This window comes from Trichoderma breve, chromosome 2, assembly GCF_028502605.1.
Source record: "Trichoderma breve strain T069 chromosome 2, whole genome shotgun sequence".
Classification (NCBI taxonomy): domain Eukaryota; kingdom Fungi; phylum Ascomycota; class Sordariomycetes; order Hypocreales; family Hypocreaceae; genus Trichoderma; species Trichoderma breve.
The window spans coordinates 5618823-5646085 of NC_079233.1; the positions used below are offsets into that span (position 1 = coordinate 5618823).

The 27263-nt window shown below is 51.0% G+C and overlaps 8 protein-coding genes across 8 annotated transcripts; 4 read left to right on the forward strand and 4 right to left on the reverse strand.

Annotated features, from left to right (window-relative positions):
* Positions 1-393: 393 nt before the first annotated feature.
* On the reverse strand, positions 394-1603 carry T069G_03920 (peptidase family m28 domain-containing protein; the record flags this gene model as incomplete). Its single annotated transcript, XM_056171130.1, has 2 exons — positions 394-922; positions 993-1603. The coding sequence occupies 2 exons, from the start codon at positions 1601-1603 to the stop codon at positions 394-396; spliced, it is 1140 nt and encodes a 379-aa protein (XP_056032022.1).
* A 1024-nt stretch (positions 1604-2627) lies between these two features.
* On the reverse strand, positions 2628-4319 carry T069G_03921 (CDP-alcohol phosphatidyltransferase domain-containing protein; the record flags this gene model as incomplete). Its single annotated transcript, XM_056171131.1, has 4 exons — positions 2628-3623; positions 3709-3834; positions 3976-4085; positions 4241-4319. 4 exons carry the CDS (start codon positions 4317-4319, stop codon positions 2628-2630), a joined length of 1311 nt encoding a protein of 436 aa, XP_056032023.1.
* A 1745-nt stretch (positions 4320-6064) lies between these two features.
* T069G_03922 (uncharacterized protein) lies at positions 6065-6772 on the reverse strand (the record flags this gene model as incomplete). The annotated part of the gene is made up of 3 exons (XM_056171132.1): positions 6065-6460; positions 6521-6609; positions 6664-6772. The coding sequence occupies 3 exons, from the start codon at positions 6770-6772 to the stop codon at positions 6065-6067; spliced, it is 594 nt and encodes a 197-aa protein (XP_056032024.1).
* Positions 6773-11287: 4515 nt separating this feature from the next.
* T069G_03923 (PX domain-containing protein) lies at positions 11288-12189 on the forward strand (the record flags this gene model as incomplete). Its single annotated transcript, XM_056171133.1, has 3 exons — positions 11288-11761; positions 11884-12062; positions 12126-12189. 3 exons carry the CDS (start codon positions 11288-11290, stop codon positions 12187-12189), a joined length of 717 nt encoding a protein of 238 aa, XP_056032025.1.
* A 1972-nt stretch (positions 12190-14161) lies between these two features.
* T069G_03924 (uncharacterized protein) lies at positions 14162-15910 on the forward strand (the record flags this gene model as incomplete). Its single annotated transcript, XM_056171134.1, has 1 exon — positions 14162-15910. The coding sequence occupies one exon, from the start codon at positions 14162-14164 to the stop codon at positions 15908-15910; it is 1749 nt and encodes a 582-aa protein (XP_056032026.1).
* An 870-nt stretch (positions 15911-16780) lies between these two features.
* Positions 16781-18504, forward strand: T069G_03925 (something about silencing, SAS, complex subunit 4 domain-containing protein; the record flags this gene model as incomplete). Its single annotated transcript, XM_056171135.1, has 2 exons — positions 16781-17357; positions 17462-18504. The coding sequence occupies 2 exons, from the start codon at positions 16781-16783 to the stop codon at positions 18502-18504; spliced, it is 1620 nt and encodes a 539-aa protein (XP_056032027.1).
* An 869-nt stretch (positions 18505-19373) lies between these two features.
* On the forward strand, positions 19374-23964 carry T069G_03926 (uncharacterized protein; the record flags this gene model as incomplete). Its single annotated transcript, XM_056171136.1, has 3 exons — positions 19374-23042; positions 23105-23649; positions 23733-23964. The coding sequence occupies 3 exons, from the start codon at positions 19374-19376 to the stop codon at positions 23962-23964; spliced, it is 4446 nt and encodes a 1481-aa protein (XP_056032028.1).
* An 833-nt stretch (positions 23965-24797) lies between these two features.
* On the reverse strand, positions 24798-26331 carry T069G_03927 (nicotinate phosphoribosyltransferase (NAPRTase) family domain-containing protein; the record flags this gene model as incomplete). Its single annotated transcript, XM_056171137.1, has 4 exons — positions 24798-24933; positions 25001-25367; positions 25413-26063; positions 26136-26331. 4 exons carry the CDS (start codon positions 26329-26331, stop codon positions 24798-24800), a joined length of 1350 nt encoding a protein of 449 aa, XP_056032029.1.
* Positions 26332-27263: the final 932 nt, after the last annotated feature.

A 27263-nucleotide genomic window follows, 5' to 3' on the forward strand; every position in this document is an offset into this window, starting at 1 on the left:
GTGACAGGCGGCGTTGGTGCGAGGAAGATGCTCCAAGATGACAGCTTAGACAGCTTTGGTCCTAAAGGTTACGTGGTTGAGTCGCAGGGTGGGGCTCTGATTGGCCGGCCGTCATGTACAACACACGGTGCATGCGACATTATGCACTGTGTCATACTGACTGTCTTATGGAAGAGTACACGGTATCTCATAAACAATGTCTGCGAATAAATGATAGTAGATGCTTTTTTGGTTTAAAATCTATCAATATATACATGGCAATGCTCGGTCCAATGCCAGCTTCGTGATAGTCACAAATCTGGCCGCAATAAATCATATCTTCTGGCTATGGTCTACAAGCGCTGTGATCAACCAGGCAATCATATCTGATCATAAAACTTTCCCCCAACGTAGTCATAACTCAGTCTTTTTGCTGGTTTCACTCGTAGTTTCGCTTCTCTTTTCCGTCGAAGCGGCCTTTGGGAAGTGCCCGGATAAGTCCAACCACTCTGCCGTGAACGCCATGACGAGCTTTGTCCAATCTGACACAGTCGGCATGTCAAGATGCTCGCCATCATCCGCCATTGTGTGCCACACGTCAGGGAATGGGGTGGGAATCAAGTGGAGGATATCGACGCCCCTTCTTAGGAAGGGAATGTGGTCGTCTTCAATGCCTCCATAGCCGAACTGATCGGCACGCTTCTGTGCGTCTGGTAGGAACGGACTGCTGGGGTTGGATTCAAGCAGTCCTAGGTCACGCATGCGCTTCTCTAGTACCGCCATGTTATTGTAAGCCCAGTGAGTGGTTAGAAAGTAGGACGGCACGCGAGGGTTAGGCGACCCGAGAAGATCCAAGAGAACAAAGAGGCTAATGGAGTGCAGAGGCGTTCTGAAAGTTGACATGGAAGGATGAAACTCGGACTCCCACGTCTCGGCCAATGATCTGGGAAGACAATGTTAATAAAGGCAATTCAACAATAAAGGGATATTTAGATAGTGTTGACAGTCCGTACCTTGCGCCGTACAGCGAGTCCGTCTGCGTCCAGCGCACGAAAGCCTCCTCTCCGTCCAGCAACAGGATCTGCACTCCAACACCAGGTTCCAAGTTGTCGTCAAGGTCGCCGCTCGCAGCCATGGCATCCCACTTGGATTTCAACGCCCCATCGATGCTCCTCGCAATGTGCATCAGCATCGCGCACGGCGCCGCGCTGTCTATCGCCCCAATGAAATCCTTGGGTTCGATCTTGCTATCGTAATGCGCCACCAGAGTAAGCCTCCCGACTTCTCCCTCCCGATATCCCGGAGGATCGCGGCGCAGAATGATGTTTGCGAAAGGTATTTCATTGTTGCCAGTCGCCGGCGTCTTGGAGGTTGAGTTCTGCCATAGGAGTTCCCAATCTGGCAGGTTGGCCGTGAAGAAGTCGACAAAGTGCTGCTGCGTCTTCTTCTGCCCTTCCGTACCGGGCACTCGCGGTATGAGGATCGGAGCCAGGAGCTTCCCGTTGTGAATGTCGAAATCGTCGCCGGGAGACGGTAGGCCGCGCAGGTCATCGTCGGTTAGTGTCCCAATGCCGAGCGCGGCGCCCACGAGGCCGAGCAGCGGGACCAACACGTTGAAGAGCATCTCTATCGTTTGTCAGGCTCGGTTAGAGCGATCTCAGCGGCTCCAACCTGCAGGGCCAATCTGCGCTCTTCCGCAGTTCGAGAGGCCAGCAGCAACCAAAGAAAACAAAGGTGACGCCAGGCACACAGAGAAGCGTCTAGGACGAGGTTGTCATCGTCTGGCGCAAGACGACATACAAATCCATGTGTTATCGAAAGTCTGGCGTTATGTTATCTTAGCACCAGCCAAAGTACGTGGCCACACTGCGGGTGCGGAAGCCACCCCGCTAAACCGCATTGCGGAGCCCCCTAGCCCTTGTTATGTCCCTGTTCCTGAGCATCGTTGAGCCGGCAATTCAGGCGTCGGTTAGTCTGCATGCGGCTTAGGGAGTTTGGGGCTCTCGACTCTGGAATGATATTCATTGATGTTGCAGCAACACGGGAACTGAAGTGCCCCCTTGTTGCTTTTGAGCCCGTTACACATTAATATCGTTTTCACTAGAATGTATATGGTACCCGATATCACTTGAAAGAGTAGTCCAGTATGTGTCAATGTATTTGTAGCAATTACTCTTAAAACATGAGGTTGAATCTATATAGCCCCCGGATTAATAAGGAATACCAGATAAGAATATTACATGTTGCCCATTTTGGCCCGGGAATCTTAAAAGCCAGAGCATGCTCATAGTAAAAGCGTAAAGCACCAAACCAAACGCCAAGTCAGCCATGCCTGTTGCACTCTGGGCTGCTCATATCATATACAAGCACGCATTTCCTTCTCTATGTATATATGCCCCCAAACCATGTCTTCTAGTTAAAATCGTCGTCGAATCGTCTGGTCTCCCCTTCTTCTCCCCTTTTTGTTAACCCACCAACGGCTGCTGGAATCCTAGCTCCGCATCAAAGTCTCTAACTTCGTTTCATGAGGGCATTACTTGTGTTTAAGGAGCAAAAACAAAAGTAGAGAAACTGGAAATGAAAAAGAAAGAATAGAACAGAATAGAAAAATTTCACAAGATCCTCGGGGCGACGATCAGCAACACGCTTTAGTGCAGCTTGGTGGCGGCTCGAGCAGCCATCTTGTTGGCCATCTGCTTCTCCTTGGGAATAGTGAGAGCTTGGATGCCCAGAAAGTTGCAGATGCTGGTGATCACCAAGTAGGCCCAGCGGAAGTAGACCACCACCGAAAAGAGGAAATAGGCCCACATGTAAAACAGTTCCAGCTGGGGGCTAATCTGGGGGAAACCGATTCGAGGAAGGTTCGCAAGAACAGCACCGCCGACCAGCGGAGTCAGCATGACAGTCCAGTACGGGAACGGCTGGCGGGTCAAGTGCGCAAGAATCATCTTGGTCGTCAGTCGTCCGAAAACAAAGGACATGGTGAAGCAAAATAGGACAAGGTGGTTGTCACTCATGAGCGAGCTGTATGGAGAAAACACCCAGGCACCGGTGCAGATGGTGAAGACGGCCATTGGGATCCACTCCATAAACACAGGGAGAACAGGGAGGCCCTTTGCTTGGCGCGCACGGGTAACGTTCAGGACGCAAAAGGGGATGTGGCAGGTAACCAGCAGGAAAATCAGCATGCCAACCCAGATATCCCGGAAAGAGACATCTCCAATGAGGTGAGCCACGCCCTCCAGGTGGTCGCCCCAGATATGTGCCAGAGGCTTCGTGAAAACGTCTGGCCCGTAGATTCCAGAGACGATCATGATACCGCAGGCAATAAGGAGGCCTTCAGTCGGACCATTGAAGAAGCCAAGATACAGCGTGTGCGTGTGGTACGTCTCCCACGTCGAGAAGAACATGGGGAGGCAAGGGATAAGCGCAGTGAAGATGCCGGAAGGCGACGTGCCCAGCCCCATGGCGGCCGTTTCGAGCAAACTGGCGAGTGTGCAGTTGAGCGAGTCGATGCCGTGGTCGAAGAGCTCGCCCAAGCCGCTCGAGGTTCCGGTTCTTCTGGCCTGCTTTCCGTCGACATTGTCCATCGTCTGGTACATGAAGAGTCCGAATGCAAAGCTAAAGTACAGCCATGACGGTGCCTATACACGGATTCCCAGTCAGTATGTTGGCTTTCGCAATTGCGCATAGCTGATTATAAGGCATGGTCGAATGTCGGTGACGTACCGGTCCCACCAAATCGGGCATGTAGATGACCATCAACGCGACGTTGAAGAGAATGAAGAAGAACCCCAGAAGGGTGACCATGTTGGGGGCGAGCCATAGCGGCAATACTTCGACGAAGGCATTCCACTATGAAGCAATCTCCGTTAGCTACCATTTGCATCAATGTTTAGTTAGCATTGAGCCTGCCCGTCGCGAGGAGGGGCAGGGTATCAACAAAGGCCAACTGCAACGTCATGCGGAAACGTGGGGATGATCGGTGAGCCGTACCCATGGACCCAGGATGTATTTCGATACCGGTGATTTATCGACGCTCGAATATTTGTACGACTTGAGATGGATCAGGGCATCATCCGAGATGCACTCGGCCACAGCCTGCTCTAGCCCACCGAGCCGGGTTAGCCACCAAGTCAAACCAACGAAAGTAAAAAACGACTCCCTCCCGTCGTCAATCTCGATAGCGCGAGCGACTAGCCACCGCCCAGAACCGAAACAAGGATCCCTCCCCAGTTCAAAGACAAGACTCTGTACTTACTTGTGTTAGGAGCCATATTACCACCACCTCGTGTTGAGGTAATATCGCCCTGATGCAATGGCAGCGTGTTGCTGGACATCGTAGAGGGGGGGGGGAGCCGGGGGCCCGGGGAAGGAGGTAGGAGCTTCTTTTTAAAAAAGGACACAAAAGGGCGCCAAGGGGGAACCTCCAGGCGCTCTAGGATTGTCTCTGTGGGAGAACTAGTTGGTTACTCCTTGCTCCCGTGCGTCTATTAGAGTGCGCAAACTTCAGACAAGAATTTTTGGTCGGCCAAGTGACCAAGAGTCTGGTTTCGTTGGGAGGCGTGCATGAAAAGCTGCGGTTTGTGGTCCTCGGACCCCTGTAAAGAGCCTCGGAAAATCTGCCCGTGGGCCTCTAAGTCCCCTGAGCTGGAACCGCTACAGCCCCCAAAGAGCTGCTAGAGAGCTTCCACAACCCCCCAACTCAGAGCCTAATGGGGGATCTTTCACGCGGGCCCCGCTTTTGGTAATCTAAAGAGATGATAGTCGCCAGCACGTGAAAGCCCGAATTTCGTTGAGGCGCCAAGAAGTCGACTTGGTGCTAATCTCCTTATACATTCAGTTTAGTAGCGGTACCCGCGATGACACTGTGGCTTCTGATAAGTGGAAAGATACTGTACTTGATGCAATGAATGTCATTGAGTCATTGGTGTTACTGCTAAAGTATAGTGTGACGTTGCCAGCCGGGTCGATGAGCCGGTAGGAAGCGCTACTTTGGTAGTGACAAAATAAAGCGTTGAAGTTTCAACGTTTGTTTGACAAGCTGTGAAACAAAGTCATTTTTAAGGGAGTTGCTGCATTCGGTATTCAGTTTCCGAGATGTAAAAGTTATGATCGCAGAAACTAGAAGAGAGTAACGATAGTAGCAGATTCTTGAAGACACCTGAATACCAGTTGCCCGGTAGACGGACGGTGTATTCTCAGGACTCTTCAACCCTACGTGCCTACGTAGCCACTGGGGTGTTGGGTAAAATCACCGGACGAAAAGCAGAAGTGCCTAAATATGCTGGTAGAGTGGGTATGTTACCTAGTTGGCAAAGCACATAGACTATGGATAAGATATCTAGAGCGTGCTCGCTTGGACATGTGAAAAGAAGCGAAGACCAAAAGGGCGCATGCGTTCAATTCAACAAGATTCTTCCTCGAGAACGAAGTAGGGCGATTCTCATACAGCTGCCAGCTCTTGACAAGTTGCAGTCTCGTTTATTTTGTCCACCCAAAGCTTTCCGCCTTGCAGCCGCCATCTCGCCAATATGCACGTTAAACCTTGCACATGATTCTGAGCTGGAGAGCTCGTGATTGGGCGCTTATTCAAGGATCGAGTGCGTCTTGACATTGGATCAAACATCTAGCTCGCCATGATGTCAATCATTTGGCAAAGGTCGCGTGATGTGATTCAGAAACATCATGTGCAAACCATCAAAGAACCACAAAAAGGGCTTCCTAAAGCTGCAGCCGTCATAGGCTAAATGCTTGCCGCCGATATTTTTCCGATCTCGAATGACAAAGAGCATTTGATATGCTTCGCAAAATGATACGATGACGACGACTCAATGGCAAACAAGGGCTTTGAAAGCAATATATTCATGTCAATGTATCGTATCGAAAAGGCATTCAACAGTATTAAGTAATTCCCGTGACCAAACTTCCGGCAGTACGCATAATGATATTCCAATGTAAGACGCACGCTCCAATGAAACCAGCAAACCAATCAAACATTAGGCGATCTCAATTGAGCAATCTATCACTTGCTCGATCGCATGACTTCTTTTCAGGCCCCCCCTTGTTGTTGATGCAGCAGCTATTATAGGAGAGCAAAGCCGACAAACATGCTTCCGAGAAGAACTGCCAATCCATAGGCTCGTCCAACCTCAACCGCAGGAGCTGCCATTGACTTGCCCTTGCCGCTGCTGCTGCCACCTCCAGGAACGCCGGTGAAGATGGTGTCAGGGCCGGCAGTGGTAGAGGTGGCGGCAGGGGTTGTTGTTGTAGCAGTCGAAGTTGAGTTGTAGCGCTTAGGATCAGTGGCACCGCAAGGGTTATCCTCGGCGCAGTTAGACGCACAAGTGTTGTCCGAGCCACAAGCCGTCCTGCACTGGACCACAAACTCCTGGCAAATGAAAAAGGGCAGTGTCAGGGTGTACTCAGAAATGTTAGGTTGCTTGTTGTCACCACAGAGACAGCCAAAGCTCAGGGTATCCTAGAAGAAAATAATCAGCACCAGCACATCACACGAATCCTGCTTTATTCATCAACATACAGGGCTGCAGTCGTTGACCAATGTTGGTTTGCTGGTGGTCTGCTGGCAGATGATGGGGCATGTCGACGTCTCAGAACGGCACCAGCTCTCTGTACCATGTTAGCATCTGCGCGCCATACCATAATAGCGAATGGGTATCTCACGTCTGGTGGTCAGAGGAACACTGTCAGGGTCGATGTAGTAGCTCTTCGCATTGGCCAACGAGACAAAGGCCATCGTGGCGGCGGCAACGGCTGATTTGAAAGACACCATATTGACTGTATAGTACGACGACGGGGAGACGCGTTCGTGAAGATGTGCCAAAGTGATACTATTAGAAACTATCAGGCGGGGAATATTAGTGATACGATTCGCAAGATACAATTGCCTGATGTGGTTGAACGAAGAGAAAACAGAATCACGGAGAGACGACAAAGACAAGGCAGAAGAAGAGATCCCAGACCCCGGAAAAGAAAGGAAGCAGCTCTGTTACTCACATGGTATGGAAACGGCGACCTGCAGGAGAAGTGCGGACCCAAAAGCGAAAGACTGGGAAGGCAAAAAGGAGCTCAACAAACGACTCGTTAACGACAGAGATGGCGGCAGCAGCGAGAAAGAAAGGACAGGATCAAGAAGGAGGCATGCCCGGAAGCACTTTTATGAGCTGGCCGGCGGAGGCGACGGAGGTCCGGCCCAGAATCTCTCCAGAAGCCCCAAGTGACCAGGGCGGGTGGGAAGCGAGACCAGGAGGCGAGTCTGTCCACCGGCCCCCCAGCTCAAGCTTTGCCTATCAAGCCAATGGACGCACAAACGGGCAGCTTCGGTATCAGGCTAGCTCAGTTCGTGTTCCCTCCACAGCACCGTCTGGGCAGAGCAAACGGGGCCCCCTGTGAGAGGTCTCACATTTTGCACGGGTCGAAGCATCCATACAACATGAGCCAAAATCAGGTGTAGGTTGCAATGTTGGGTTCAATTCTCACAGGCGCTGGCTAGTGGCTAGTACCTGGAGCAATTGGCACTATGGCGCTGCTGCTACTGCAAATCTCGCACTCAAAATTGGCGACTTTGACCCTTGCCGGCCTAGTGCCTCCACCATCTACCCGACTTGTTTATCCAGAGTTCAGTAATAAACGTTCGACCGCGAAAGTCATGAAGCTACAAGTCATCAAAATGCCCGCTAGTGCCCATTAGTAGCGCGCGTTCGCTAGTGGAAAGATCCGAGCTTGCAGTAGCTTCTCCCCCCTTTTGAGCTTCTGGGCGAGCTAGGAAATGAAGCGTCTCTCGCAAAAAAAGGGCACAACGGGGGCCAAGCGCAAGAGAGAAATACCTACTCGTACAGAGCTAGGAGCAAACAGCCAGATGCTCCCTTTACAAAACCATGGGGCGTTGTACTGTACAGCACAGCTGTTGACTGGCATTCCGCCGTGCTACCGTCCACTGCCTAATCTTCGCTGCCATGTGCGTCCTCGTGTTCCGTACTCGTCCTTGGTACAGGTTGCATTTGCTGCTTGTCGGGCGGATTCTTTCAAGAAGCCGTCCATGGATCCAACATTACGAGCCCCGGTCATCCAAGCAAGCAGAAGGCACTAGCGGCTCTGGAAGGCAGTTGAGTATCGAACCAGGATTCTCCGCTTGACGAGAACCAGAACCACCCATCCATTTTGAACCGTATCAGTCTCTGAGCTCTTCGTATTCCGCTGTGCTATGCATGCAGATGGAGACGGGAGCTACAATCGCACTTATGCAGACACTTGCATCCAGTCGACACACGCAGAGACAGGTGAAAATGCTCCGCGTTCTCCGCACACTACTGAGCGAGTAGCCTCAGAAAGATAGCACCATGTCGTAACAGCATTCCGGGAAGAATGAGTCGCCTGAAAAGTCACATTCGTGGGGAGATCCACCTGCGCAACCGGGTTACGATCACCACAGCACTGGCGATGCGAGGGGGCGAATATGGGAGAAAGCGTGCATATCTCACCATACTGCCCCGAGCTTATTGAAGGTTTTTCTCGTCCCTGGTCGCGACAGGGTCTGTGTACAGTTATAACGGAGAGCCCCCTTCGGAGTGGACGAGGTACAAGGGCAATTTCATGACATGTCAGACCTGCATCCCGGTACGAGGCTCCATTCCTACTCCCTACCTAGGTAGGCAGTTGGTTGCTCGGCCTCATTTCTGCACAGACATGCTTCGGATTCGTGGCAAGGGCCCAGCACGGGCTGCTCCGTACCTGTACAGGCGCATTTTATGGAGAATCTGCCCAGCATCGCGAGAAAGCAAGGCTCAAGCGCAAGTCGGGAGCGAGCACCCGTATGCAGACAGTACTGTTGATGCATTGTAGCACAAGATAAAGCTCGGGAAAGCAACGATGCCCACCGTGAGCCTGGAAAGCTTGGCAAGATCTTGAAATCTGGGGCAGAGACAAAATTGGAGGGAGGAGTTTAATCCAACCCAGCGATTCGCGAATGAGAGTCGAGAGTCGAGAGCTATGGCGCTGCGCGATATATGAAGAGGGTCCCGTTTAGAACTGTTATAGTGTGGGGAATCAAGATGGGATACGGCTTTTCCCTTCTGCCACATCAGACGACGATCAGTTCAGAGCCAAGTGCTGCTAGTACGAGTATTAGCCAAAAACGCTCGTACGGCACAGTGTCGTTTCCATATCATTACGAGTACTGCGCTCTGGTTTGTGTGCCAAGGCGGAATACACCGTATCAGAGCCAAGACGGACGCATGAATACGACTTACGAAGCGATGTGCCGCCTTCAGAATGCCCTCATTAACCGTCGACAGACGGTGAGGCACCGCCTCGTAATCTGTCACTAGCGTTGATGAAACGGAGTTCTCCTTTTATTACAAGGCAATACCTCTTTGTATCAGCCAAGCAGCTACTCGTACTCAAAGACCGACAGGTGGTTGTAGCGACTGTTGGCCGAATGATGGTTCTTGGCTACTTTAACAAGGTGATCCATAATGTCACGGTCTCAGACTGGCACATGAAGAGACAGTGGCGACAGAGCAGCCTTCAAAATGGACTCTACATGGACCTACTAATGCACTTGATGAGAGATATACAGCTAGTGACAGCCAGCGTGGCCAACAACATGCGAGTCCCACAGATATCAAGCCGTGCAAAACCGGCGTCTTCGATGTGTCATACCAAACAGCTCCTCGCTCAACATCGTTTACTCATACATTCAACATGGCCCAGCAATTCAGTTCAATAGGGCATTCCCTGATTCCTTTGATTTCGAACGAGAATACATACGAATTACAGGTAGCCATGGGGAGTCAGCTTAGCATTACTCATACGGCGACACCGAAAGATGCATTAAGGGGATGATCACCATCAAGAAGCACGGATCTAGTCATGCCTCCTCCGAACAAGAATCTCGATGGATTACTCGTTTCCTGCCTAACAAGATTCAGAGGCTGTGGGATGACTATGCCCCCTCTTTTGGTGAATGGCCACAGCAGACAATTCGACTAGTCTGGCAAAAATCGATGGCAAAATGTCAATGCGACTGTCTGCGATATCAGGCATTAACGGGGCGGGAAAAACAGGAGGCATAGGTCGTGGGTAGAGTTCCATCGCCACCAGGCCGACTAAGTTAGCCAGACAAACCGCTGTCAAGTCGACAATTCGCTACTACGGAGCATATTCTGATTCTTACCACTTGGTGGCAAGGCAACGTTCCCAAGGAATCGGGGAGCTGTGGCTTCTATTCCGTAACGGCCCGGGACTCAATCCGATTCTGATAGCAGCATCACCAACACCACTGCCTCCAGCAAGTGGCCGGAGTTTTTATCCAGGAATCCCCACCTCAGCAGGAGCTTTTGGACATTTCTCTCTCTCTGAGTAATTGTAATAGTGGGCCTCTCCTGGCATCGGCGATGCAACTGTGTTTACTTCAATGTGTTTACAGGATAGTGACATAAGTTCTGCATCATGCAGCCGAAGGATGAATAGGAGTTGAGCACTAGGTAGTTCTGAGAGCCCTCGGCGTTGTGCCTTAATACCTGGTTGACAAAACAAGGGAAATTCCAGTCTGGATTCCAACTTGGAAGCAGTACAGTACAATGCTCCCTGGACGCATCTGGTCCATGCTCTGCCCACAATAGTCGTTCCGCAGCTCCTTGAGTCCACCACTTTGTAAATGCTCCTTACTTGCATGCTCGCCACATGGGCTCCTTGACCATGACGATTCCACATGTTTGTTTAATTTCTGTGGAGCTTCCAAACTTATTACAATAACAACAATAGCAACAATAGCATCTCTGTGCGCACACCTTGATGCTATAATTAGCAACTAGTATTGACTCTTTCATAAAACCCAATTCCCACTGCGAGGGGAGCTCAATGGCTTTATGTTCTATTATTCCCGAACAAACCCCACGTTGTGGCAGCTTCTAGCTGCCGTGGGGATAGTTACGCCACTATCGGACTATTTGATGCGACCCGGAGGCCGTGGATGATAACGATAGGCCACAAGTCCAAAAGTCGTCCCGTTCGGGGATCTTTGTCTCTTACATCTACTAAGACGCAAAGCACTCTCACATCTGTACATCTTGAGCACAGGAATTGGGTCTACGACAAACCCGGCCCTTCCGATAACAGCGGCAATCTTTCGAATCCCGGCCCTTGACAGTCCCGCGCGCAATTACAATTTCTACCAAGGGGCCTGAGAATTTTCCTCAGGACAATACGGGGCAGATAACCGATTCCATAACAAAAGGCAATCTCGATCGATAGCCACGCGAGCTCTACGATTGCTTCACATGGCTGAATGGCGCCGGCTGTAGACCAGGACCATGCGCCAGGCGACTTGACGAGCGAGACAGGGTCACAGCCGCTTGCCGAGTCCGGCGCAACGGCATCGCCAAATCGCATCTTGAGCAGGTTGGATACGCAATTCTCCTCGACCAACGGCTCTCGCGATCGACGTAGCGATGCCGACGACAACGAAGACGAGGCGCTGCGCAATGCGCTTTCAGCGACGACGTCTCCAAGCTCCATCATGTCGCCCCCGCCTTACTGGCCTCATGCTGGCTCACACCAGCGAACCATCTCCAGCATGTCTGCCGAGTCTATCCTGCCTGTAGGCGCTATAAGGCTATTCGATCGCGACACAAACGACGACGACAGAAACAGCGCGTGTTGGGCGAAGAGCGTGGAGATTACCGACTACATAATCGTCAATGGCAGCAACACAAACATTGGCGCATTTGTCGTGTGGAATGTTCGAGTCGAAACGCTCACTGTAAGTAATATCCGTTTTTCCTACACGAGCGCCTTGGCGCAAACATCCTGCGTTTGCGCCTGCGCTGGCTGTTGTCGTATGGATGAGGCATTGGCTAATGGATGCTTTTTCCGTTTACATAGGGAAGCTTTATGAATATTCGAAAGCGCTACTCCGAGTTTGACGACTTCCGGCAGAAGTTGACACTATCATTTCCAAACTTCAAAGCGGCCGTGCCGGAACTACCGCCCAAGAGCGCAATCTTCAAATTCCGACCCAAGTTTCTAGAGAAGCGCCGAGCTGGACTGCAATATTTCTTAAAGTATGAAGCGTCTTCTGCCAATTACAAGCTCCTGCCGTTGCACGGACTGACACACTTGTTCAGCTGTATACTATTAAACCCGGAGTTTTCGGGGTCACCTGTCCTCAACGACTTTCTGTTTGCGTAATCACGCGGCATGTTATCGTTTTTCTTTTCTTGAACTGTCTCATCCTGGACACCCTCTTTCTCTTATCTTTGTTTCAACTTCTCTTTTTTTTTAATGTGCGTGTTAAGAAAATGCACATACCCAAGCAGGTATGGTTTGCGGAAACACCAGAGAAGCACCCACGTGCAGCCCCGCGACGACCTTTGGAAACGAAGTCGAGGGTTTTCCTCTTTGGGTAACATCTTTCTCATCTATTTTGAGCATGTTCTTTGTCCTTGTATTACTACTACAGCCACGGTTTGGGGCTTATGCGCGTCGAAATGGCCTGACTTGTTATGTCGTGTATGATATTCTAAGTATATATACTGCTATAATGTTAATGAGGAATCTTAAATCAAGCTTGTACAGAGTACGGTCCAGCTGTAGCGCATTTTTGGGTTGAGCGCATGTTACATCGTAGCACACCACCAAACATCAAACTCTCAACACCCTTGAAGCGAGCCGCCCTGAATTGTTCCATATTTCGATGATTCCAAGCCTGTTATGGGCCCCCCTTGCGCTTCTTACATAGCCGCTAAACGCTGGATACTACTCTGCTCACTTCAGCCGCTTACTGAAATAAACGCGCTGGCTGGGATGGGATGAGATCCGCATGTGAAACTACATAGATTCCATACTTGAATATGCTAGACTAGGTATTCGACTCCGTCTTCTTCAGTTCCCGGACCTCGCTGCGCCTGTGCTCCGCTCCGCCCTGCACCGCCTCAAACATGTTGCTTCATGGCCCCAGCCGACGGCCGCGCTTTGTTTGGCCGAGAGCGTCCCGCTTCCGAGACAAGAAACACACAGAGGCGGCGCCATCAAAATGATTGGAATCCTGCCCTATGCCCTTCTTGGCTGGCGCAACGGAGTTGGAGATCGACGCCTCGAGATTTCGGAGGATTCCGCATGCATGCGCGGGATTTGACAGGTCCACGAGACTGGCTGTGTAGCATTCAATAGTTGTGCGTTTTTCTGGATGTTACGCAATGGCATGAGAGAGCATGCCCGTGCTAATCTTCCGGGTTGGCTCTTCCATTCTTGCGTGTCTTGGGCATCAGTACCACAGAGCAAACACGAGAAAATAACAACGGCACATGTCGTTTCTCCAAGTACGGAATTCGCCCATGTTTCTGTCCCAGTATTATGCTGAGACTAAGACAACCTCGAACTTGGTAGAGCCCCACGTCACGTCATCTTACTGCATCACTAAGTGTCAATAATGAGACCAAGTTGATCTGTAATGCCTGTGCTTTAGCTGTGGATTTAATACCGGACTCGTACCGAGCTGCAAGTACTACTATTCCCAACCTCCCTTGTACTGTAGCGCACGCTCCAGACGGTAGTTCAAGCCATGATAGTAGCTCGCCCCCAAGTCTCGGAACATCCAGAGGCAGTGCTTCTTTGGGCCGCCATGGTTCGTTGACTGGCATCCCGACGCTTTCGGGTCCTTGCGTCACTCCGTCATCAACGAAATGGGCACCTATACCCAGTTCAGGGGCAGGGCGATAGGTGGTCAGCCTCCGATCAGACATGTTACCTTGTCCAGCACGGCTGGAACTGTTTATTGGGTCCGTAGAGGTGGCCACAGGTCGCTTTTTTTAGTTCTTATCAGTGTCTTTAAGGGCCCGTCTTCCCGCTTTCTGTAGCGCAGCCTGTTTGCCAAGCCAAGCTTGCCAAGTGCTATAAAGCCAGCGGCCGACCTTGGAGTTTATCTCCTCACAGCCCGGAGCCCATCCCGGGCAACCCGAATGTCGACGACAACCTTCAACTTTCCTTTCAAACTCCAGATCGATTCTGACAACTCAAGTCTTTGATCCGAAAACAGTGACGATAGCTGGTTTTTCTTCTTTGTTTTCCAGGCCGCTTATGCGACCCCGCAAAAGTAGTCTCCTACGGGAGGTCCCGGACGCTGTATTGATGTAATGATATAATAGCCCACTTGGACGGCACCATGACAACCGCTAGCTTCACCTCGAGCTTCACCACCCTCTCTGCCTCTTCGGCAAAATCGCAGCAATACATGGACTCGTTAGTACCGCCGTCTCGAGACCAGTTTGAGCGCATTGCCCATGTGCAGGAGGAGAAAGAGGAGGCGATCAGGCAAAGGTTCAAGCACCAGAAGCGAAAATCGCAACAGGAGAGCAGGCGGAGCTTGCAGTCGAATAGGAGCGATGAGAGGAGCGATGCTGCCCGCGTCATTCAGAAGACGTTTCGGGGTTATCGAGCAAGAAGAGAAATGAGTGGCTTTACACTGGATCCTAGCACGAGATGGATAACTGCCATCCGCGAGGCGCAGTTCCGCGAAACTACGCGCCCTCGAGGCCGATCATTCACCGGCATAAGCCAAGATACGCTGTCGTCGCTTGGGGATGTGGCCGACTTACACTCATCAACCGCACGGTCAAACTGGAAGAAGCTGGGCATGATTGCGCTTCGGGCCGGCCACGATGATGAGGAGGAAGAGTCTGACTCGGACAGCTCATCGGAATCAAGTAGCTTGTCGCCTCGAGAAAAGGAAGAACTGAGGCGACGTCGAGAGGAGGCTAATGCTCTGCGACGATCAACTGCTCTCACACTCGGGCTTCAGTATTGGTTGGAAATCGTGGACCAGAAGCATCGATACGGCACCAACTTACGCATGTATCACGAGGAATGGCGAAAAGCCGACACCAATGAGAACTTCTTCTACTGGCTCGACTATGGCGAGGGTCGATATATATCGCTCGACACATGTCCACGAGATCAACTGGAGAGGGACCAGGTCCGGTACCTGTCACGAGAGGAGCGCCAGTTCTATCTTGCCACAGTCGACGACGAAGGCCGACTGTGCTGGGCCAAAAACGGCGAGCCCATCGACACGAGTGAAAAGTATAGAGACAGCATGCATGGCATCGTCCCTGTAGACGATCCGACACCACCGTACCGGCCGATTTTGAATCCAAATCCTTATGCCGATTCAGCCAGCGGATTGGCCTCGAACACATCGACTGCTTACGGAGAGTCGAATCCCGAACAGCATCGCGCAGACAAGTACATCAACCCGCCACCCGAGCAGCGCGATGTCAAAAAGGTCAAGCAGTTTTCTGCCACGACGACTCTAAACAAACTTCTGCGCAAGACCGTCAAGGACGGCACGTGGATCTTTGTCGCCGACACAAACTTTAGGCTTTACATAGGCATCAAGCAGGCTGGTGCCTTTCAGCACTCGTCGTTTCTCCAAGGCGCTCGCATATCCGCTGGAGGCCTCATCGGGATCAAGGAGGGCAAACTCAATTTCCTGTCACCGCTGAGCGGGCACTATCGCCCTCCGACATCGAATTTCCGCGCCTTTGTTCGGAGTCTCAAGGCCGAAGGCGTCGATGTGGGACACGTGCCGATTTCAAAGGCGTATGCTGTTCTTTTGGGCCTCGAAACATATACCAAGACGCGGCGTGTGGGCAAAGACCTTGTGCACAAGATGATTCACGGGAAAAACAAGGCGGTTCATCCAAAGCAGATGAAGAAGAAGAAAGAGGAAGAAAAAGACATGAGCAAAAGTGCGCAGAGAGAGAGGCAAGTCGTGGAAGAGGGAAAACGGCAAGCAGAAGCTGAGAAGCAGGCACATGTGGAAGAAGCCGCAATGAAGGCAATGGAAAAGCTGCATATCGTGCCTACGGCAGCCGGTCAGGAGTCTCCAAAGAGGACTGTTACATATCTTTAAGGCAAAGCATGGATCATTTATTCTGGTTGGGCATTTGGTTAGGCATAGGTAGTCCTGTTGGACTTGTTCTGTACGTATAAATACCCTGGGACTTGTTCGGGCCAAGTCATTGTTGCTGCATGGAGGAATACATCATCATACTTTAGGTATCTAGAGGAGCGAATTGATATTTGGACATTTTGGATATTTGAGAGTGCGCTTTTCTCACTACCCGGTAGCAACCTAAGAGCATTTGATTTCTAATGCAGCAACGAAGCAATATCGAAGAGATACAAGCATTGAATCAACGCGTATATCTGAGTATATTTCCAGCAGCTATTGAATCCTAGGTTTGGTAGTTGGGCTATGCATATTTGCAAATAGGTGCATGTGGATTTCTAATAACCTTGAATTGAGCACCAACATCCTGTCCATGCCTCAATGTACATGTAGATAGCTGGAAGCTTCAGAGGCGCCTCGACGTAATCGGAGCGCGCACATTGATCAATTGATGCTAAGGCCGGTGGATCACTACGAGAGCTCCAAGTGCCCTGTAAAGGGGGCTGAGCGCCACTAAACTTAGGGAGCAGTCCGCTATAAAGGCGCCCCCTCACAGGTAGCTCGGGGGTAAGAGCTACTGGGACCACTCGCTAGAACCCCCCAAACTCCATGACGCGCAGGCGCTAGAGCGCCCCCTTCCGCCCAAGAAAAAAAAAAAAAAACTGCCCCGGGCGCCAGAGGGAGAAATACAGTTGAGAGTGCGTCACGTCGCACGAAACAAATCGGCATCGGTGCATCGAGCAAAAACATCGAGGCAACGCGTGTCCCGACAGCGACAGCGCCCTCTGCAGCGGACCTGAAGAAACATGACTGGCGTGCCCCTGCTTGCCAATGGCCTCCATCACCCGCTCCAACCGGCGAGCTGAGGGCCTTCACCTCTATGACCGTAACGTGAACGCCAGCCCCCTCACGCGCTCGGGGCCTGGGCCAAACTCCTTCCACCACGGCGCTGCGGCGGGCGGTCGCACAAAGCGAGCCCTCGACGTGGCCGAGCGCGAGTTCGAGGCCATCCGGCACAAGAAGACGAGAATCGCCGTCGAGATTCTTGCAAAGCCCCAGCTGCCTCTCGAGACTGTGAATGTACAACCGCCGATACCGCGACGAGCCGCTGTGGCGAGCAGCGCAAGTAGGCAGCCTGTCCCCCCTGTGCAGCCCACCACCACCAAGCCAGCGGCGCCCATATCCGCAGAGCCAGAACCGGAGCCGCACAACGCCAGCCTGACGAAGCACCAGGCCAAAGTAATAAATGGCATAAAGCACGAGCTGGATCGCCTGCAGCCGAGCCAAGACGATACCAAGGAGCAGGGCCGCAAGCTGCGGTCGCAGGAGGCGACCAGGTTCAAAAGCGACCTCTCTGCCTACTTCCCGGACTACGACGAAGTGATAGGGAACGACCCCAAGGCAGAACGTGAGCAGCCCCTACCTCTCTACCAACCCACCCTTCTGCCATCTCGAGCTTTTTTTGCTATTTTGACATTGTTTTGCAAATGGGTTACTGACCAGCTGATGCAGATTTGCTTAACCCGGAGACGCCCATCATCATTATCGATACCAGTCTGTCGCGCGCGATTCCTGATGCTCAACGCACAGCGTTTCGACCCCACCACCAAAACACAAGTGGCGCCGATTTTCCCGTCAGAGGATACGGCGATGCCTTATTCACTGACGTATTCGACTCCCAACGCATCGATTTTGGCTTCCTAGAAGCTCAACATAAGAACAAGAATATTGAAGACCCCTTACCTGATGGCTTGTTTGAGCCAATCCATAAAAAGGCAGAGAGGGTTGAACGGTCGATCCGCAACACTGAGAAAGGTCGTGCACAGCATGAGAAGGACCAAATCATCCGGCTCCTTGAGGGCCTCCAAGGCCACGACTGGCTAAGAGTCATGGGTGTCAGTGGTGTTACCGAAACCAAAAAGAAGAAGTTTGAACCGGCCAGGATGCACTTCATCAAGGGGTGTCAGGCTATACTGGCCAAGTTTCGTAATTGGAATCTGGAGGAGAAGCGGCGGAAGCTTGAGAAAGAGAAGGCTCTCGCAGAGAGAGCGGAACAAGAAGAGGAATCCGACAATAGCGATGAAGAATCTCAACAAAGGGAGGATAGCCATTCCAGGGAGAGTGAGGAAGAAGAAGAAGATGAAGACGAAGAGGATGAAGGCGAAGACGAGGCTGAAGAGGATGAGCCTTCGCAAGATGATACTAGCGAGACGTCCTCGCCAGCCAAGCAGCTGCGACGAGAGGCCAGGGCGAGATCCAAACTGGCGGCCAAAAACTCCAAAAAGTCACAGCCAGCTAACAAACCTACACCTCCGACAAAGCCTCCAGAGCCCCCCAAGGAGTTCAAGTCCTTCTTCACCAAGAAGTATGAGCGTGAAAGCGCGCTTAACCGGCAGAGACGAGCCGGAAGGAAAGTCCTCGCCTGGGGTCACCCAATTCCTGATATCATTGAAGCCGACTTCGCCTTGCCAGAGCAATATCGGGATGAGGAAACACTAAAGGCTCGTGAGAGGAAGAAGCGCAGGGATAGGCGAGAGCGGCGGACTTCGAAATAACATTGGCATCATTGCTACGGGCGTCACCCGGGGGAGGCTTGGAAGGACAAAATACAAATGGCGTCTAAGGATCTGATTTGCAGGGCGTTTGGCGGTTAAGGTCATCGAGAGGAGAGTTAAGTAGCTCATGTATGTAAGATTAGTACCAAGGCAGTATTGGGGGTTATAGTACCAAGCATTAATGCATCAGAGATATGGAGGTGCGCAGTTATCAGGCTGGAACAAATAAAGTTTTTAAAACAAAACCAAAAGAAAGAAGAAAAAACTTCGAAAAATATAAGAAGAAGAAAACGCAATAAATTGGACAATGTGAAGCTATTGAGAGAACAAGTGTGGCATTGAAGGTAAAAGGATAATGGTGGTGAGAGAAAATATGGGAGCGTCACTGAATTCGGCCCATGCCGGATATTTTGCGGCGCTTGGGACTTGAGTTCGAGATTCAGCCAGTCGGAAGCCACAATGCGCTGGTGGTCCGTGCTCCTCGAGCTTCTCTCTCGAGACGCGCGCCACCTCTGGCAACAATTTGTTCAGCAAACTGCTAGTATCGTCACCTCACCTCTTCAAGCTCTGCTTTTTCAGCGTCTTTCTTTTTAACGCACCGGCGTTTTGCGATTTTAGTTACACCGCCTGGTGCCCTTTCCAGCGGCACCGTTCCTGCCGCCGCAGCTCTCCTTGCGACCAACCCCAGCCTCAACCTTCAGTGGCGACGAGATCCAGATGCGATGCTGATCTGAGAGCCTCACTTTCGTCTCAGATGCGCTCGCCACGATTTTTACCGACCTCGATGCAGTGACTCTGCAATTTAAGCTCGCTGGAGCCGCGCCGCTCTTCCACTTCCCTCCTCTCTCCAACTTCTCGCTACCACCGCCATGACTACACTTCCCAGCGGCTCCAACTCAACGCCCGACATGGAGGAGCAGACAGCATCGCAGCATCCCCTGCTGGATGGGCGGGATGGCCTTCCTCCCATCGAAGACCGGTCGATCCTCGGATACTTTGTTCTCAAGCAGGAAGTAAATCTCGAGGTCAACTTTCGAGATCGACGCATCGATGGCACGACGAGTATTTTCATTGTTACCTTCGCCGATAGAGCCGTCGAAGAAATCCTACTCGACGCTGCCCAATGCGAAATCGATACAAACAACATCACCGTTACTGAAATGCGAGAGGTAGATGGGGAGCCCGTGGAAGGTCAGAAGCGTAAGGTGACTGCTGAATACCGCGACCCCTACCAGAAACTCGTGCACCCCAAGGGCTGGAACTGGAGAGCCGACCACCATGATCTACGGCGTATCCGCGCTCGTTCGATCTTCCACAGCCGCAAAACCGACGTACCCGCCGAAAATAGAACATTCGAGGGTTCAACGCCGACCTACGGCTCGCTCAAGGTGAATTTTCGTGGCAAAGGAGAGCAAGAACGACCAAGGTTGATTATAAGAAAATCAATGTCGAATCTGGATGCCGTGGAAAAATCCCACAAGCAATTCAAGATCACTATACCGTTTACGAACAAGAACCCTAGAGACGGCCTGCACTTTGTTGGTGTCGATCCTCTGGACAACAGATTCACTCACATGTACACTCGCCATTCGATCCAGCCGGGAACTGCGTGCTGCATTTTTCCCTGTGTTGACGATCACGGCGCCAGGTGCGATTGGAGGATATCCATCAAATATCCGCGAACCCTCGGTGACGCCCTCCAACAGGCTCTGGCGACTAAAAAGGATGGGCCATCTCACAACGGCGTGGAGAAGGCTCAAGCTGATGGCAATGATCTACACTTCAAACTCGCCGAGGAAGATAAGCTGCGAGAAATGTCCGTTGTCTGCTCTGGTTTCCTCATGGAGGAGACGGTTGATCCCGAAGACGACCACAAAAAGATCATGATATTTGAGCCGGAGAAGACGGTCTCTGTGCAAAAGCTGGGGTTTGCCATAGGCCCCTTTGAGCACATCAACCTCTCGTCAGAATCGAGAACTGAAGAGGACGAGGTGAAACTTGGAATGAGTGCCCTCAAGATTCACGCCTACTGCTTACCCGGCCGGGCGGATTGGGTTCGCAACACTGCAGCAGCTTTGACTATGGCTGCCGACTTCTTCACTTATACCTTTGCCAAGTACCCGTTTGGTAATTTCAAACTCTGCTTCCTTGATGATATGGTGGAGGACACGGTAGTCTTGCACTCGCTGGCCTTCGTCAGCAACCGACTGTTGTATCCTGAGGATATCATCGATCCCGAGATTGAGACGACGAGGAAAATCGTACACACCTTAACCTCTCAGTGGATTGGAATCAACATGATCCCCAACACGCGCAACGACATGTGGCTTGTGGTTGGCATTGCTCATTACATGACAGACTTGTTCATGAAGAAGCTTTGCGGCAACAATGATTACAGATTCCGAATGAAGATGATGGCAGACAAACTTGTTGAGTTGGATGTCAATCGACCTTCACTGTCAGATCTTGGGCCTAATCTTCATTTGGGCGAATTTGAGATGGAGTTTATGGCACTGAAGGCACCAATCGTGTTTTTCATCCTTGACAAGCGGCTTAGCAAAGCGTCCGGCGGCCATGGATTGACTCGCATTCTGCAGAAACACTTGACTAGGGCTCAGATTGAGGGCAGTGATAAATTTCTCGTTCTGGACTCTGAGAAGTTTAGAGTTACGTGCGAAAAGGCTGCCAAGTACCGCCTCGAGAGCTTTTGGAACCAATGGGTACACGGCTCTGGCTGTCCACGTTTTGATGTCAAAGCCAAATTCAATAAGAAGAGGCTTTGTGTCGAGTTAATGCTGATACAGGTACAGCACCAGACTAGCAAGAAAACCGAACTCAGCAGAGACGAATTCTTGAGAGCGATCAAAGAACGCAGGGCGGATCTCAAGACTGGTGAAGTGCAGCCGCTGTTTACTGGACCCATGACTGTCCGCATACACGAGGCTGATGGAACGCCGTATGAACACATTCTGGAGATTCGAGAAGATGCCACTCGTTCTACCAAGTTTGAAATTCCCTACAACACCAAATATAAGCGCTTAAAGAGAACACGTCGTATGAAGGAGAAGCACAATGCTGGCGCTAGTATGGAAATACCTGAAAACACCGACGATGCCCTTCTTTATTGTCTGGGAGATGTTCTCCAAAGCCCAGAAGATCTTCGTGACTGGGAGTTGATAGAATGGGATCCGGAAACGGAGCGAAAGATGGATCAGGAGTCCTATGAATGGATCCGAGTCGACGCCGATTTTGAGTGGGCATGCAGCATGAACAGAACTCTCGAGCCGTACATGTATGTGTCCCAGCTTCAGCAAGACAGGGATGTGGTTGCTCAACAAGATGCAATGTTATATCTATCAACCGGCCCTCTTCATCCGATTGCATCGGGGTTCCTCGTGAGAACGCTTGTTGATCGCCGCTATTTCCACGGGATTCGCACCATGGCAGCGCAAGCCCTCACCAGGCAAGCCAACATCAAAGATATCCCGTTGCTGGGACTGCGGCAGTTGATGCGGGCTTTTCGCGACATGTTTTGCTATGACCAAACAAACCAGCCTCTTCAAAACGACTTCTCAGACAAAAGACAGTACAATGTCCGGTGCTCAATCATCAAGGCCATTTCCGAGGTCAGAGATGTCACAAATTACTGTCCATTCGAAGCCCGGCAGTTTATCTTGGACCAGCTGCTCTTCAACAACAACGAGAATAACCCGTATTCTGATCATCATTACATTGCCAAGCTGGTTGAAGCGCTGGCCACTTCACTCATTCCGGCTCAAGCAGACGAGTGGTTCAAACGCCAGGTCAAAATACCCACGGATGAGGAACGCCAGTTTCTTGATGAGGCAATGGAGCAGATTGAACGAGTTCTTCGGCGTGACGAGTGGACAAACTCCTACCAGAATATTTGGACCATCGCTGGATTGGATGCCAAGCAGCGTCTCATGAAGGCAGAGGTGATACCAACAAATTACGCCGATTTTGGCCAATATCTACTAGACGGAACCCATGATCTTATTCGGATCAAATGTTTCGAGGCTCTGATTGATCTTGGGGCACTGATGGATCCGACAGTATTCACATTTTTATTCTACTCACTCATGACGGATCGATCGCCATTTGTTCGGGACAAACTTATCCAAGCGGTGGCTCGAGGGCTTGCTGCGATTGCATTCGGCGAATACTCAAAGGCCGTTAAGAACGAGCCTGCTGCGGATGAAGCCGATGCCTTGCTACTTATTCAAGATAGTGCAGAAGAAGTTGCTGCTCGAAAGGAAAAATTTGCTCGAAAAGAAAACCTGGACGCCGCGCTTAAGGCTTTGAGGAAGGAAATGGAAGAGACATATGCCACCGATGAGAGGCATTACAGCACTGCCATGCGCAAGGCGCTGGATCACCCCAACCTCGGGAGATCTGAAATAGAGTCCCTTCTTGATTTGGCGGCTATGATGTTTGAAGAAGCTACAAGCTGGGTGCTTACCCTTAATTTGCCTAAGGGTTGGAGAGTGGAGCGGCCGGTACAGCAGCTCTCGGATCGGGTGAGTTACTATAAATTCTTCCTCTCCCCTTTATTACTAGATAGCTTACTAACTGGTTACAGTTGATGATGAACTTCAAGTCTTATTACAAGACGAAGCTTAAGAATGCGGTGCCTCCATCACGGCCCCCTGTACCAGAGACCAAATTGCCCCCGCCCATGCCAAAGGCATCATCGATCAAGATCAATACGAAGGCCGCACAGCCATTACCATCGCCTCGGCCTACGCCTGTTTCGAATCCAACACCTCCTAGCGACACAATAGTTGCTGCTTCTGTAGCCTCTCGTCCAGCCAACAGCAATGGCGTCCTTGCTAAGCCCACCGTCAAGTCGGAGTTTCAAGCTGGTGTATTGGCTAAACGACCCAGACCAGAAAAGGGCGATGGTGTCCCGGCATCGAAGAGACCCAAGGTGGAACCGCAGCCGTCAAACCTCGATAAGATTCCTGGGGCTCCCCCGAAAAAGCGTCGTATTGTCACTCTGAAAACTTCCAATCCTAAACGGCTTGCTGTTATTCTTGGTGAATCAAAGAGTGCTTCAGCCGCTTCTGCTATTCCTGGCCGGACCGCTCTGCCTTCTGCACCATCCAAGGAACAGAATTCCTTTGGGTTAGCTAAGGACACGAATGCAGCAAAGCCTCCGCGTAAGCCGCTACCTTCTGGAGATGTGGTGAGAAAGCCTCTCCCAACAGGTGGCTCGTCGGCGAGCCTCCCAGGTCCTACGACGAGCAAAATATTCGCGAAACATCGTCCTCCCATGCCTGGACCGAAATCACAATCACACAGCAAATCACCAAGCAAGTCGCCCAGCAAATCGGCTACTCCGCCAGTGCCAAATCAAACAGCGGCACCGGCGGCACCGGCGGCAACGGCAGCGACGGCAGCAGCAGTGGCAGCAGCAGCCGTTCCGACTGCACGCCCTAAGATTAAAATCATCAGAAAGCCTCAGCCAACACAGCCTCCTCCCTCTTGAATCGCTGCTGTCTGCATGAGCGAGGAACAGCGGAACGGATGATTTGGAAAGACTGAACCTAGGGAACCCGCGGAAGTCTTACAAAGTTGATCTATCCGACAAAGGCGCAACGATGATGTTGACTAAGAATCAATATAATAGTAAACTCAGTAAAAAACAAAAACAAATACAAACGTGGGAGGGTTCTTTGATTTATGCATGGAAGACTGTGGAATTCGTACATTTGATACCTTATTTTCTTTCTTCCTTCTTCAAAAGCACTCTTTAGAAGGGTTTTCGATTGTGCTTTTTGGCATTACTCTGGCGTTTACGGGAGGGAAGGGATGACGATGACAATGCTTTCTAGGGAGTTGGCGGTCATGAAGTTGAAGATAATCAGGATGGGAAGAGGACACGGGTGGGCGGTAATATGCGTATGCTATAGAAAACAATGCGACAGCCTCATGAACCTATGTGTATAAACGATGGATATTTGACGCCCATTTCTCACGTGTCTCGCTGTCTCTACAATCTTGCTAGAATGGACAGAACACTAGAGTAATTGTTGTGACATTCACATCATTGCAGTCTTGGTGGCAAATGGGCGCGAAAAAGTTTACTTTTGGCCTTGGCCCGTATTCTTTGTCTATCTTTATAGGGTATAAAATGAATAACTGGTGTAGTTGAAACAGTTCCCGCCATATCTCCAAGAGTATGCATATCCAGTTTTGCCTTGTAACCATAATTTTTTTTTTCTTTGGCCGCTGCTTTAATCCGCTGAGCAAATAGGTTGAGCTTTGTCTTTTTACGCTTTGGAATCTTCTTCTCTGCCCCATCGTGCAGTCTCGTCACCGTCTTTCCACTCTTGTTCCACATAGCCAATCTGCTGCTTGACCTTTTGGACCGTCTCCTTATCACCAGTGTTTTTACCGGCATTGTCACTGTTTTATTTTCAAGTAAGCCAACTGTCCAATTCTATGGGAGCTGTGCGCTTCACGGGGTACTCACCTAATCTTAACGGCTGGCCGACCAGCAGCTGAGCTGAGCTTAATGACAATGTTCAGTGGCACAGACTTTGTGCCAGTCTTGAGGTGCGTAAAGTCGTTTGTTAGATAGGTGCCAACACCAAATGTAGGCTGAAAGCCGTACTTTTGGGACACTTCCAAATACTCCAAGCAGCGGTCGATGTTGAGTGAGTCAGAAAACACAATGATCTTCTTATCCTTGATACCTTGTCCATCATAGTAATCACGTAGAAGCTTGACATATTCGGCTGGATCGCCTGAGTCTTGTCGCACTCCCGCAAACATTTCGGCGTATGTCTTCATGCTTCCGTCGGCCTTCTGGAAAATTTCAGCGCCGAATCCGCCGTCGACTGGACGAATGGGCAAGCTAAAGGCCCTGAGAAATTCTTGAGTACCAAAGGTATCTGTCAGAGCAATGGACAGGTTGGTGCCAAAAGCGCTGACCCAGTGGCGCAGGGCCTCTTCTGTTGCCTTGGTGTAGTCGTTGGTTATGGCGGCAATTCCCATAAACCACTCATGAGCTACAGTTCCGACAGGAGGGATGCCAAATCGCATAGCCAGGTGAACATTGCTCGTTCCCGTCAGCTTTCCAGGAAAGCTCTTTGCGGTCGCTTCCTTGGATGCCTTGACTAAACCGCGAAACACTAGGGCCTGGGTGTGGTAATCGCGGCGTCTACGGGTTCCAAACTCGGAGGTGGTGCACCCAGCCTCCAGTAGGCGCAGTCCCTTTTCAAAAGCCTTTTCCTCTTGTCCTTCGTAGTTCCAATCCGTGTCCATGAAGCGGAAATAGGCCTCAGATGTCAGCGCCAAAATGGGGATCTCATATAGAATTGTGTCGGACCACGTGCCCTTGATCTCCATGTGGACGTCGCCAACGTCTGAATCCGAGCCCGAGTCATCCCCGATGGGGCTGAAGGTTGTCAGAACCTGCTCTCGAGGTCGCAGCCGGAACTCCTTGAGGAATTCGAGGTAGTCAGCAGTCAGATACTTGCAGTGCTCCTGCAGGAATCGGTACTCTTCGTCAGACAGGGAGATGTTGCCGAGCTCTGTCGAGATGAGTCAGTACACATGCGCAACGGACAACTCAAGGAAGAGCAATGAGAAAGCAAAGGACTCACTTCGGATCTGCTCCTCTAACCACTTGAAAGCAGCCCTGGAGAGCCTCTTGTCGGGGGTTCTGTTAGTAAAGGCATAGGTCACGGGCACGTCCTTGAAGAACTTGAAGACGGCGCATTGCATCGTCAGCTTATACAGATCCGTGTCGAGGAAGGAGATGACTCCCTCGGGAAAGGGCGACGAGCTGTTGAAATCCATGGCTGGAGATCAAAATACAAAAAGAGGATGCAAGGCGACTGTTTGGTTTGTGGCTGTGAGGTGATTTATAGAGAGTTGTCGCAAAAGTTGTTTTGGGTTAAGTTAGTTTAAGTTCAGCCATGTTTGGCGGGGGTCTGAAGTGGTGAGAGTCGTCGCTGATAAATTCCCTAGGAACTACTAAGGAGCTATCGAACTTACCGGCGGTCCGTAGCCGGAACGAGTCAATTTGGATTTCCAGAGGAACGTGCCTGGTTATACGAGAGAATTAAAACGGCCACCAAGGTACATGCTAGCAATTTTGCTTGCTTTAGGGTTGCTGCCTAGCAGAAGCTACTAACTTGGATCCTGTCTCACCTTTTGGTGCTGTATTGTTACGGTATAGCATTCATTATCTTCTCGTCAAGTGTTAGGTACCGAATTGCTGTTAAACCTCATCTGTAACAGAGGTAATTAGGTAATGGTGGTACGAGTAAGTAAAGAGGTGCTAGCAAAACACAGATTCTGATCCATAGCTAAAGTCCGTAGCTGTTGTACTGCCCATATTAGGAGTTTCGCACCTACACAAGCGGCATCCAAGGGATGGACAATAAATAGGTGTTCAGCTAAATTAACCTCTAAAAACGTCTCATCCTCCCTTATCCTCCCCTGCCTAGCTGCATAGTATATTCTTGTGCCTATGCACGCCCTACGCTTGCGAGCCTCCCGCTGGTATTAGCATCAAAATGCTCCCCTAGCTTGTTTGCGCTCCTGATGGGCTGCATGATATCATGTCGCACCGCTGGCGCCGAATTCCGCAGCTCTAAAATCAGATAAGGGACAAACGATAATCCGAGCCATCCACCATTGCCGAACACCTTGCTGCGAGGGATGAATTCCGCTCCAGAGCGCTTATCAACACGTGACGAAGAATCCTCCGCGGCAAGCCCAGGCGA